At 35.9% G+C, this 13,623-nt stretch overlaps 1 protein-coding gene across 7 annotated transcripts in view; it reads right to left on the bottom strand.

Moving 5' to 3' along the window:
• The window catches only part of LOC145678409 (structural maintenance of chromosomes protein 5-like), a 1,106,524-nt gene that overhangs the window by 1,029,695 nt on the left and 63,206 nt on the right, over nucleotides 1-13,623 (bottom strand). For all 7 annotated transcript variants that reach the window (XM_081748525.1, XM_081748529.1, XM_081748531.1 and 4 more), the window contains exon 2: nucleotides 1,813-1,878. In XM_081748525.1, the coding sequence (XP_081604651.1) occupies nucleotides 1,813-1,853 (41 nt within the window). In that variant the 5' untranslated portion in view covers nucleotides 1,854-1,878. The remainder of the gene's footprint in view (nucleotides 1-1,812; nucleotides 1,879-13,623) is intronic.

Raw genomic sequence — 13,623 nt, 5'->3', positions numbered from 1 at the left:
CTGTTCGGCCATGGGTGAGAAATGTTTGCAGAAACCGCCATGCAGTAAGACCAATACGGAGAAACAGTGTTCAGAATGCAATCGTGAATTTTATGGTGAAACATGCTATACAAATCATCTGACTGTACCATATCATAAGGGCCAGCCAATATGCAAGATAGTGAAACAGTGTTCCAAATGTCTACGCATTTATTCGTTTGTCCATACAGGAGAAAGAGAACATCATTGTACAGATTATTTTTGTAATGTGTGCCATAAACACGTTACGTCTACCCACTAATGCTACATGAAGCCTGATACGACTCAATTAAAACCTGGAGTTCCATCAGTGTTACATGCCAAGAAGGCTATGATTGTCTTCTATGATATCGAAGCCACACAGGTTACTTTCGTCGATGAAGGCACGTTCATTCATAAGCCCAATTTACTGGTGGCCCAACAAGTATGTTACAACTGTGTTCAAGATGAAGATATACATCATCCGTGTGAAGTTTGTGGACAGCGGGAACATATTTTTCAAGATGATCCGATCAATGCCTTTCTTGCGTATTTACGTCAACCACTACCCAACATCAAGCTTATTGTATCTTTGGCACATAACTCTAAGGGATATGATGGTCATTTTATTCTTAAATCCTTAGTGGAAGAACATGAATTGAAACCTACTTTGATCTTGAACGGAGCAAAAATTTTAAGCATGAAAGTGAATCACTTATCGTTTATTGACTCCTTAAATTTCATGCCAATGGCTTTAAGTAAATTATCCAAGGCATTTCATTTACCAGCGACCAAAGGATATTTTCCACACTTTTTTAATACTGCTGCAAATCAAACGTATGTGGGAAAATTACCGGACATCCATTATTATGGTGCAGATGAAATGAAAGTGGATGAACGAGAGAAATTCATGACATGGTACAACGAACACCAGAACGATACGTTTATTTTCCAAGAAGAATTGGTGAACTATTGTGTCCAGGACAATAGTTCACAATATAAAGATCACCATCCACAGTCTCTCGAATTCGAATTAGGGCCTGTTGAAATTTGGCTTTTTCGCGATTTTGGACATCCCTAGCTCTGAAACTATAAACTTTTCGCCATATGTTTCATATGAAAATATTTGAATGAAATATATTGGATCTTCAATCAGGACTCATAAATTTTTGAACGGACCCTACTTCGAGTTTTTGTATTTTCTTGGAATAAGCACATCATACTGAGTTAAGTGATAGTTTGCGTTTGGCTACATTGTATTTAGTTCTCCAGATATAAGGCGTACAAGAAATTTTTTTGATTGAAACATATTAGATCTTTTGATCCAAAAAGCGCGCAGTTAAAGACGAAAGGGAAGGAAAGAATATTAGAGACAGACTAAGCAAATACAGAACTAAAAAAACGCGAATAGAAGTGACGGAAAACTATCACTATTCCCAAGCGGATGCAACACTTGACACCTCGAGTGTTATCGAAGAGTTTATTTTCGTTCTAAAAGTAAGAATAATAATAATTAAAAAAAAAAAAGCAGTGCGCACTTAAAACTCCCAACACTAATTACACTTCCAGCAACTGGGATCAAGGTCAACTGAAGTATTCCAACAAAAATGGAGTATAACCTTAATTAAAATATTACTTGCATATATTTATTTCTCATTGAAACGTAGGAAAGTAGAATTTGCCATTAGAACTATGATCTTTCCTATTTCTCCAATAAAGGTTGAATAAGTAGAACAAGGTGAATTTTTGGTAATGGAAGTTACATTTTAGAGATTCGATAAATTGTGTACATATGAAAGAAAGCAAAATACTCACACGAAATCCTTCACCTTTATCATCTTTATTGTACCAGCCATTTCTATATAAGTTCATAAAAGAAACCTGAAAGAAAATTCATTGATGAAATTAAGTATTTCAGCAGAAATAGTGTCCACAATAATACAAACTACAGTAAAAGATAAACAGTTCAATTCATATCAACTTCTCTTAATCTAAGTATCTCAGTAATATTATATTGGAATATAATAAAAGCAATGAACTTAAGAAATGTTCCAATATCATATATGGAATGCACCGAATTAGCAATGATATCTTAAAAACAACAGCTCATCTCTGTGCCTTCGTAATTTACAGGCGATGGACAAAAATATGGAAACATCTGTATAAAAGAGGTAGCCACTTCAAACTAGGGATGGCTACTTCCGAAAAAACAGTTTTCCGGTTTCCGGAAATCACATTTTCCGTTTCCGTTTTCCGGAAAATTTTCCGTTTCCGATTTTCCAGAAAATTTTCCGTCTTAGTTTTTCCGGAAAATTTACCGTCTTCTGTTTTCCGGAAAATTTTCCGTCTTCGATTTTCCGAAAATTTTCAGTTTCCGATTTTCCCGGAAGATTTTCCGTCTTTCCTTTCTAATTTTTCAGTTTCCGGAAGAAATATTTTCCGCTTTCCCTGAAAATGTGGTCATCCCTAGTCTGTAGGAAGTTTAACCTTTTTAAGAGTTCTGGTATATTTATCTACCATGGTGTACTACCGTCTTTGACTGCTTATTTAGGTTCTATAACAGGTATTTAAGCCGGGATTTTTTTTTAATTTTCAAGTCAAGGATGGACCAAAGAACACCGCAGATGCGTTTTGGAACCGGATGGTCAACTTGGCGGTGCCAAGTGGTACGAAGGGACGTGACTTTTTTTCTTAGGGCAAATTTCAAAACTTTTTCACGCCTTTAGTTTTCAAGATATCAGATTGAAACTTTGCATAAGGATTGCGTGTACCAAATTTCACAATATTAAATCCCCACGTTAAGCGGGTTTGCATGTCCAGGCTCCTAACTATGAAAACATTTACGCTCACTCCAACCTCAATCATTTCACGAATTCAACCTGTTTAACGTATGTTATTAGGACATAATATCGATTGTGATTTATTCTAAAAACACTTTTATACGTTGCAAGAGCTGTAACGTCCAAATATTTACTGAGAACTCATAGTCGTATCGGAATAAACAAAAGCGAGTATGGAACAGTAAATTGCTTTCACAAAAGGCAAAAGAAGATGTGCAAAGGCATACAAAACGGTCGAGTGGTTTGGGTCGATACACTATCAATCACATGTTTGTGTGTTCAAACCCGGTAGCAAGTTGTTTCTTTTTTAAGTGTCTTCCTATTTTCATCCGGAGGCTGAAAATATTTCTTTGAGTAACTCATTGAAAACTTCTTTTGTTTCAAATTCGATTAGAACGGAACATTATATGAATTACGAATCTTAAATCCATAGATTAAAAAAAAAAAAAAAAAAAAAAAAAAAAGGAAGTATACTCACTACTCCATTATCCTCTGATTTGTAACGAAAAACTATTTATAAACAGTGGTGACTTCAGAAAATTATCCTCGGGGGAATTTCAATATGCGGATGGAGGGCAAACATTGGTAGTCCACATTGAGCACGATCGAATATATGGTCCTAAAGGCGGACATTTCTTAGCTCGAGAGGGGTCTCAAATTCTTCCTCAGATCACGTCCTGAAAGTATCATTACTTAAAAGCTTTTCGTAACAAATATAATATTACATTTGTTTCTCGTTCTACATTTTAAATTGGTAAAATCATAACTTATAGAGGATTATAATAAAAGCATAAAAATTACAATACGAATCATGTATAAATTATCCTGTAAGTTACCAACTTTGGGTCAGATTAAAACTCAAATATTTGTTTTCGGATTGCACTTAGAAGTAAGTCCTCTCTATATAATCCTGATTGGAAAGCCATGTTTAACTCTAATTAATCAATCAATATTTAAACGAATATTTTTTTTATTTCACTATTTTTACTATTCAATATTATATACACTTCATTTTCAAAATCAAAATCTCGAAAATGTATATTGTACGAGTGCAGACTCGCAAATAAATGATTAGTTATCAAATATATTGGTCTCTATTCGAAATTATATTTAATCGAATCCGGCAAGAACACAGACAGAAACATCGAGAACAGGTGAAAAAAAGAGAGAAAAAGCGTTGTACCCGGTGGGGACTCGAACTTAGTTCGCATGGTGCTGTATAAGTCGAACGCCTTAGACCACACGGCTATGGTAACAACTAGTGATTGTAGCAAAGGCTTCGAGTAGTAGTTCTTATTACAGAATAATATTTTCTATTGCCTAAAATTTAAACCTAATTTACTTTGATATAATATATCTATTAATTTGTTTCATGAACACGTTTTCGTTACTTTGATGAATGATGTATGTTGTTGATATAGATTCTATTACACGTTCTTTTGTAAATATTATAGAAAGTATCAGGGTTATTTATGATCTTTCATGGAAATTGACTGGCTCATGCGCAGTACACAGACAGTTCGATTGGAAGGCGAGGAAGGAAACGCTAACACACTGTTAGAATGTTTCATCGATGTGAAGTATAAAGAACAGCTAAAATGTATTTACGCTTGTCATTGCGTAAAGAATCACCAGGTTAATGTTTGTCCAAGTTCTCACTAATCAACTGGACTCATGAAAAATAATTAATATTGTCATTACTGCACAATATGAAGAATAAAGAAATTAAATTACACCACATTGTTCTCGAATTTGAACTTAGCTAAGGAAGGGACAATAAACAAAATGTGATTTATTCATTCGAATTGAGATAATTCAATGAAACTAGAAATTACACAATCAAAAGGAAAAACATCGTTAAAAAGACAATAATACTTTTATCCGAGATGTGAAATAAAGTTATTAATTAACTGAAATGATAGTGATATTGGGCATGATATAGAGGAAGAAAAAAAGTAAATGTATTCTTAGAAACGTTCAAAGTAAATTCACAAATACTTTTTGAAGATATACTACTCTTCCTTTACGTTTTAACGAACTAATAAGTAAACAAGCAAAGGAAAAGAATGAAGAACGAAAGTATTGCTCTTGAAAAAATATAATAAATAAATGAAACTTAAATAAATGTTTACACACAAAAAAAAAAAAAAAAAAAACACTAGTACTTCGTGTAATCACCTCCAGAGTCAATAACTTCTTGAAGTCTGTAGGGGATACTAGATACAAGTCTCGAGCAATACGACGGTGTGTCACGAAAATGTTGCCACAGTTCCATAACATGATTTTGAAGAAACGTTTGGTCTCTGTCTTCACGTCTCTCTTCCCATTCTTGCACCATGTAGGCCCACACATGTTCAATTGGGTTCAAATCTGGGGATAGAGGGGGCCACTCTACAAATTAACTCTGGATGTTCACTTAGCCACTCTCGTGTTTGCCGGGAAGCGTGAACAGCACTGTTGTCATGCATAAATATATATTCTTCCTGTTCGGGGAAGTTTCTTTCTAAGGACGGTAACAACGTATTTTCGAGGATATTAATGTAAACACTGCTGTTCATTTTCTCAGGCACCGCAACCAAATCTCCAGGACCAGCTGCCGTCATGTATCCCCAAAAGTGTGCTGATATTCGTCCTGAACAAGAAGCTCTGATAATATTTTGTTCAGCATACCTGGTTGCGTGCGGTTTATACAATATAACTCTGCCTTGTTGGTTAGACTTGAAAACCTCGTCGGTCCAGATGACTAAGTCCCAATATGACTGAGGTTGGGTTATGTTATTCTGTGCCCATTCCATTCGTCTGGCCTTGTGAGTTTCAGTCAGGAGAGTCTTCCTAGCGGGTCTTGAACAGTGTAGACCAGCCCTCAATAATCTTATTATTATTGTCTCGTGAGAACAATTATATTCTCTGGCTTTGTCCAAGAGAATTGACGTGTGGCGTAGAGGTTTGTTGATTACTTCTGTAACTAAAGCTTGATCTTGAGCTGCAGTTGTCACTTTAGGCCTTTCACTTCTTGACCGAGACCTGAACCATTCACCACCTTCTTCATGTCGCTGAACCCATTTCTTGACCGTTTTCTTGTCACATCCCAGATCTCTAGCAATCTGAGGCATAGTTTGTCCCATTTTTGCTCGGCCTATGATTTCTCCTCTCAGAGCAACAGACAGTTCTCCACAACCTTTAGAGCGAGGCATTTTGAGAACCTGTTAGAAATTTGCGTTCTGGCGTTTATGACAAATGTCGATAAAGTGCATCTTTCTGTTTCTACTGCGCATGCACCAGTCAATTTTCATGAAAGATCATAAATAATCCTGACAATTGCTGTAATATTTATGAATGAATACGTAATAGAACCTATATTAACAACATCATTCGTCAAAGTAAAGAATACCGTAAACATAAAACAATTTCAACAGACTATTACATCAGGCCAAAATAGGCTTAAACTTCAGAGAATACAAAATAAATTTCATACTGTAACAAAAGATTGAACATGAAACACGCTTACTATATTTTCAAGTTGTCACATTAACCGAGTGGACTAAGGTATTCGGCTAGAGATTCTGAGGCACCATTCAAGAGTAGTTCGAATCCCACCACAGTACATTTTGGTTTTACCCCTTCTTGACGTTTCTGTTTGTGATCCTGCCGGATTCCATTAAATATAATTTCGTAATACGCTAAAATATACATAATATTTGAAATTCTTAACCTCTCATTTTTACATTTTTCGAGCTCAGTTGAGAAGAAAGAGGGAAAATGAAAGTACAAAGATTTACAACAATTACTTAGCATTTACTGTCATTGTAATTGTGGATATTTTATTTATGAAAATGTATAATGAACTAAAAATATATTTAGTAGGTCACATGTTTCCATTTTTCGATTATAACTTGAAACTTACAGTTTAGGCGGTGACATATCGAAGAGTCAGGGGGTTGTAACCTCTCCCATTGAAACTTTTATATTCTATTGAAATAAAAAGTGTTTCAATTTATAATCTTGGAAAAGCAACAATCACTCTGTGTGGAGGACGGTTTATTTATACTACGATTTACCACTTCCAAATGTATAGAAGATATGACTGGATATTGTGCATAATCATTCAAGAAATATAACACAACGAAGGGACTTCGTAAACCCTTCACGCCACCCCAGGAGGAGGAAGTGCGTCTTGCCGTCCCTCGGTTGGGAACTACTGCTTGCGAGGGGAACATTCTAACAGTGTGTTAGCGTTTCCTTCCTCGCCTTCCAATTGAACTGTCTGTGTACTGCGCATGAGCCAGTCAATTTCCATGAAAGATCATAAATAACCCTGATACTTTCTATAATATTTACGAAAGAACGTGTAATAGAACCTATATTAACATCATTCATCAAAGTAACGAAAACGTGTTCATGAAACAAATTAATAGATATATTATATCAAAGTAAATTAGGTTTAAATTTTAGGCAATAGAAAATATTATTCTGTAATAAGAACTACTACTCGAAGCCTTTGCTACAATCACTAGTTGTTACCATAGCCGTGTGGTCTAAGGCGTTCGGCTTATAAAGACCATTCGAACTAAGTTCGAGTCCCCGCCGGGTACAACGCTTTTTCTCTCTTTTTTTCACCTGTTCTCGATGTTTCTGTCTGTGTTCTTGTCGGATTCGATTAAATAGAATTTCGAATAGAGACCAATATATTTGATAACTAATCATTTATTTGCGAGTCTGCACTCGTACAATATACATTTTCGAGATTTTGATTTTGGAAATGAAGTGTATATAATATTGAATAGTAAAAATAATAAAATAAAAAAAATATTCGTATAAATATTGATTGATTAATTAGAGTTAAACATGGCTTTCCAATCAGGATTATATAGAGAGGATTTACTTCTAAGTGCAATCCGAAAACAAATATTTGAGTTTTAATCTGACCCAAAGTTGGTAACTTACAGGATAATTTATACATGATTCGTATTGTAATTTTTATGCTTTTATTATAATCCTCTATAAGTTATGATTTTACCAATTTAAAATGTAGAACGAGAAACAAATGTAATATTATATTTGTTACGAAAAGCTTTTAAGTAATGATGCTTTCAGGACGTGATCTGAGGAAGAATTTGAGACCCCTCTCGAGCTAAGAAATGTCCGCCTTTAGGACCATATATTCGATCGTGCTCAATGTGGACTACCAATGTTTGCCCTCCATCCGCATATTGAAATTCCCCCGAGGATAATTTTCTGAAGTCACCACTGTTTATAAATAGTTTTTCGTTACAAATCAGAGGATAATGGAGTAGTAAGTATACTTCTTTTTTTTTTTTTTTAAGCTATGGATTTAAGATTCGCAATTCATATAATGTTCCGTTCTAATCGAATTTGAAACAAAAGAAGTTTTCAATGAGTTACTCAAAGAAATATTTTCAGCCTCCGGATGAAAATAGGAAGACACTTAAAAAAGAAACAACTTGCTACCGGGTTTGAACACACAAACATGTGATTGATAGTGTATCGACCCAAACCACTCGACCGTTTTGTATGCCTCTGCACATCTTCTTTTGCCTTTTGTGAGAGCAGTTTACTATTCCACACTCGCTTTTGTTTATTCCGATACGACTGAGTTCTCAGTAAATATTTGGACGTTACAGCTCTTGCAATGTATAAAAGTGTTTTTTAGAATAAATCACAATCGATATTATGTCCTAATAACATACGTAAAACAGGTTGAGTTCGTGAAATGATTGAGGTTGGAGTGAGCGTAAATGTTTTCATAGTTAGGAGCCTGGACATGCAAACCCGCTTAACGTGGGGATTTAATATTGTGAAATTTGGTACCTTTGGGTATTTATCAATTTTTTTAGATCTCTACGTGAAACAGGGGCCGGGCCCGATGGGCGCAAGTGTTACGAATGGGTGATTTTTTCAGAAAAATTCCTTTTTTTCCCGATTTTTCCGGTTAAGCTTTATGATACGGACACGTGGTACCGTTGGTAAGTATTCTCTATTAGAAAAACGAGGTATGAACCATGATCCTACGATAAATAGTAAGGAAGCAGTAGCTGTTTAAGTGAAAGTCTAAAATTTACGTCAGAAAGTGGAAATCCTTCAAGGGTTAAACTTCTCTCAATCTGACGCCTTTGTTACATTTCTATCTGATAATTCATTGTTAAGAACTCTTCTTTGTTCTATCAATCTCTCAAGCATTCCATGTATGCTGCTCCACTGAGTTTTAACTTGCTGTATAAGGAAATGTACTGCCAATCCTAATAACCTTTACTGTTTTTCCAGTTCTGACGTTGCCAACGTACTATGTTTAAAGTGGGGGCCGCGGTGGCTCAGTGGCAGAGCGTTCACCTCTGGTGTTTGGGGTCCCGGGTTCGATCCCAGCCCCCGCCAAGTGAGCTTTGTGGTGGACAAACACCGTGTGCGCGGGTTTCCTCGGGGCTCTCCCGTTTCCTCCCACTTCCTTCATTCCACCATTTCATTCATTACTCATTATCACCGTCTCCTTTAGCCTAACCGGAATAACCGTGGGACGTAAAACTCAAAAATATCATTTCATTTCATTTTCTTTCTCTACTTCCTTCACAATCTTCATCATTATTTATAGTACTGGAAATTTTATCGGATAGAGGACCATTTTTGGGGCCCATCTTGAAAACGGTGCCCCATATCAAAAATTGTTTCCTACAAAAATTGTTCAATTTTTCAAGCTCTTTCGAACGAGGTATCACTCGACCTATGTTCCCGTTTGAAAATTTCACGTTTACCCCTCTCCCCTCAAAATGGGGGCGGGGGAAACCTAATGTTTGACTCATTTCTTAGGGCCCTCTGTATTGTATATTGTCTCTTAATATTTTTCTTATATGTATAGTGCGCGAGTTATTGGCTTGTAACACTTATTTTGACTCACACTATATATATATATCCTGTTGTTATATTGCTTTTATATTAGTTTCTTTTAGAATATGCGATTCTTTTTCTACTTAGGGGCAACGGTGGCTCAGTGGTAGAGCGTTCACATCTGGTGTTTGGAGTCCTGGGTTCAAACCCTGCTCCCGCCAAGTGAACTTTGTGGTGGACATACACCGTGTGCGCGGGTTTTCTCGGGGTTTTCCCGTTTCCTCCCACTTTCTTCATTCCACCATTTCATTCATCTCTCATCGTCACCGTCTCCTTTAGCCTAACCGGCATATCCGTGGGACGTAAAACTCAAAAATATCATTTCATTTCATTTTCTTTCTCTACTTCTTTCACAATCTTCATGATTGGACACAAATGTCACGCGAAATTTAAAATATCGCAGGCATTCGTTGATATATTACATGTTGGTTTTGAGTCTCCGTACAGCTTGGAACTATTTAACATGAGTTTTACGGGAAGAAAAAAAAGATATCATTTGGAGTAAATTAATTAATTAATTTATTAATTTAACAATACCAGATACAGCTCAGAGGCCACTTTATACTGGATATCTAACAACAACAATAAAATGGAAAGGATTTGAAAAGATATCGGCCAGCATCTTTTAGTAGGTACTATCCCAGCATTTATCTGGCAGGACTGAGGAAAACCTATTAGGATGGTCGGCAGCGGGAATCGAACCCACGACCTCCCGAATGCGAAGCCAACGCTCTTCCACTTGGGCTACTTCGCTCGTTAAGTATTAAAGTAACTCAAATTCCATCAGATAAGAAAACGACCATAAGAGCTTATTGCAAAATGTATAAGAAAGAAATGGTTGGCTTAGTTCAAAGAATGAAGAATCATTATGAAAAATGCAATGCTGTGAAAAAACTGGAAACCTAAAAAATGGTAAAAGTGTTGATGGGAAAATTGTTTCTTATGTTTCTAACGTCGGTGATGTGGTTGCGATGCAACTGGAAACTTCAGGTAAGAATTAATCTTGTATCAACATGTTTTTCACTATACTATGAAAATTTTATTTCGTCCCTCTTTCCCACCTGTAAATTTTCTTGAAATCTTTACACCTTGGCATAGCTTGTATGAAGGGACGAGGCGAGAAAGCGCAAGGTATGGCAGTCACCCGCGTAACTAACCATTAACCCTTAGATACACTTCCAGGGTCAGATTGACCCTGCGAGTAAATCAATTAAATTTTTCTGTGCCTTATACAGATTTTCTACAGTTGTTGTTTTCTGAGTTCTCATATCATTATTTGTGCTTATACTTGCTGGTATAAAATAATAAATTTGTGTACAAATATTTCCGTGTTACGTGATATTTGACCAACACCCCCTTTTTACACTTTGTGGGTCAGATTGACCCTTACACTTTTTGAAATCTTTCTCCTTACTCTGGAAATAGAAAACGTCATTTATACGTGGAAAAGGCTTATGATGGTTGTAGTGAAGTGAAAATTAGTAATAAAATGTTTATAAAAGTGAAAGAAGAAGAAGAAGAAGAAGATAATCATATTTTTGTGTTACGTTGTGCTTCCTTTTTGTTTTTTTTTTAGATGTACACATCCGTAATAAGTGTAGAGCCACTATGACTATGAACCGTTTCCTGAACATTATCCGTATGGTTAGATTTGATAACAAACCTACAAGGGCAGTGAGAAGTAAGACTGATCGACTCGCACCTATGTATAGAATATATTTGTATATAACTGTACAAGAGCTCTGGTACCGAGCTTATTTCTTACCGTCGATGAACAGCTAATACCTTACAAATGTAGGTCCGATTTTATTCAATATATAAAGCAAAAAATAAAGAAATATGTGATAGAAGTATTTTGGATTTGTGACTCGAAATCTGGTTATGTGTACAAGGGCATTGTGTATACTGGCAAGGCACCTGGGAGCGTACAAACACTAATCTGTCCGCAAGTATTGTCATGGAGATAAGTGCTATTTTGAATGGACATCCTGGTCAAAATATAACAGCCGATAATTATTGTACAAGCTTACCTCTCGCTACACAATTGTTGGAATAAAAATATTACATTAGTTGGAACAATATGTAAACACAGAGGGGAAGTAAGTTTACCTCCCATTTTGATTACTACAAGTCTCCTGCTAAACATTCGTCTACATTTGTGTTTCTTCCTGAAGTGACAATGGTGAGCTTTGTTCCAAAGAAAAATAAAACTGTCCTTCCTCTTTCTTCAATGCACCATATTGGTAGTATAGACCAGAAAAGCTATAAGGGAAAACCTGAAATAATTACATTTGATAGCGATACAAAAGGTGGTGTTGACTTACTGGACCAATTAGTGAGAGCGTACACAGCCAAAATTCAAACCGAACGTTGGTCATTGGCATTATTTTTCAACATATTCGATGTAGCCCTGTAAATGCTTTCATTTTGTAAGCATCAACGTGTCCAGATTTGAAACCGAATGTCACGGATCGTCGGAGACTATTTGTGAAAGAACTTGAAGAGGAAATGATAAAACCTCTTATAGAAAGCAGATCGTGTATCCCAAATATGAGAATTGTAGCAGATACTTTCATAAAGTGTGGAATCAACAACAACAACAATGAACGACTATTGGAGAGCCTAAACGTAAAAGATGTTCTGTTTGCCCATATTCTGAGGACAGAAAAACTACATGTTGTTTATCGTCGCCACAACTATATTTGCTCAGGACATATCGTTTCTTTGTGTTAAGACTGTAACGTTGTATCAAAGAACGAACAAACTTTAGTATAAATTTCTAATTGAGATTTGGACAGCATTAGCCACCACAATTGTTATAAACAAAATTTCATGTGTGAATTCAAAACAATAAAATTCCCACTTTAGTATAATATGTAAACTCTTTGATATTTATCTCATAAAGTTAAACTAAACATTGTTTGCATTATATTTCATGCAATATTTACTTGATTTCTTAATTCAGTTTGACGTAATAAATTATAAGACATTAGCTTTACGTGCAATCAGAACCACTTTGTCCAACTGAAACTCAAATTTTGAAGCCCTAATTACGTTCGATCTGCCTTAATTGAACCTAACCCTGATTATGGTGACATGCATAAGCATTAATCAATCGCAAGCCTATTACACTGCACAACACCAGTACAAAAAACGTAAAAAAAATAGTTGCTTCCAGGCTGTTTCCTTGTTAAATATATGTGGGTCAAAATGACCCTGGAAGTGTAATAATGGTGAATTTTTCAGAAGTGTATCTACGGGTTAAAGCGTGATACTATTGCATCATCAGTGTCGAACGTCAGTGTCTGGGACAATACGAATCTGAATTTGTTCGTCTGTCTGCATGTATGCACCACGATGCACCACGCTACAGGGGGCAATATTCTATCTTTTAACATCAAATTTTTAGGGTACACACAGTGTACTATAGAAAGTTTCAATACGATAACTAAGGAAGTTGCATCACCTGCCTAACTGTTGATTTTTGCTTCTGAGGAGGAAAAGGTCAATTTTCGTGTGTAGGATGGGAGAGATTTTTTTCTTTCCGTCTTTGTATGGCAGCCAACGACTTCAGAATTTCACTGTGCGTTGTCGACACACCAAAGAATTTGTTGAGGTGCCTTGGACCCATGTGGCAACAGTGGTGCCAACTCCAAAAAATCTTAGAATTCCTTTAGGGATTTTTTTGTGAATTTTCACACCTACATGTTCATCCATAATTTCCCTCCCGTTGGCAACCTGCAATCAAACTTACGCCATAAAATTGCCACATCCTTCTTCTAAAAACTAGGTCTCAGCAATATCAATCAGGTCAATAGTCTCTCAGTTATAATTCATTAACTGAAAGTCTACGAAAACGCCAAAAATGGCTAACTCCTGAAAGGGTGAG

The sequence above is a fragment of the Thermobia domestica genome, chromosome 2 (genome assembly GCF_964235325.1).
Source record: "Thermobia domestica chromosome 2, izTheDome1.hap1.1, whole genome shotgun sequence".
NCBI classification, from domain to species: domain Eukaryota; kingdom Metazoa; phylum Arthropoda; class Insecta; order Zygentoma; family Lepismatidae; genus Thermobia; species Thermobia domestica.
The sequence above is the reverse complement of the archived record's forward strand: the minus strand, read 5'-3'. Positions and strand labels throughout refer to the sequence as shown.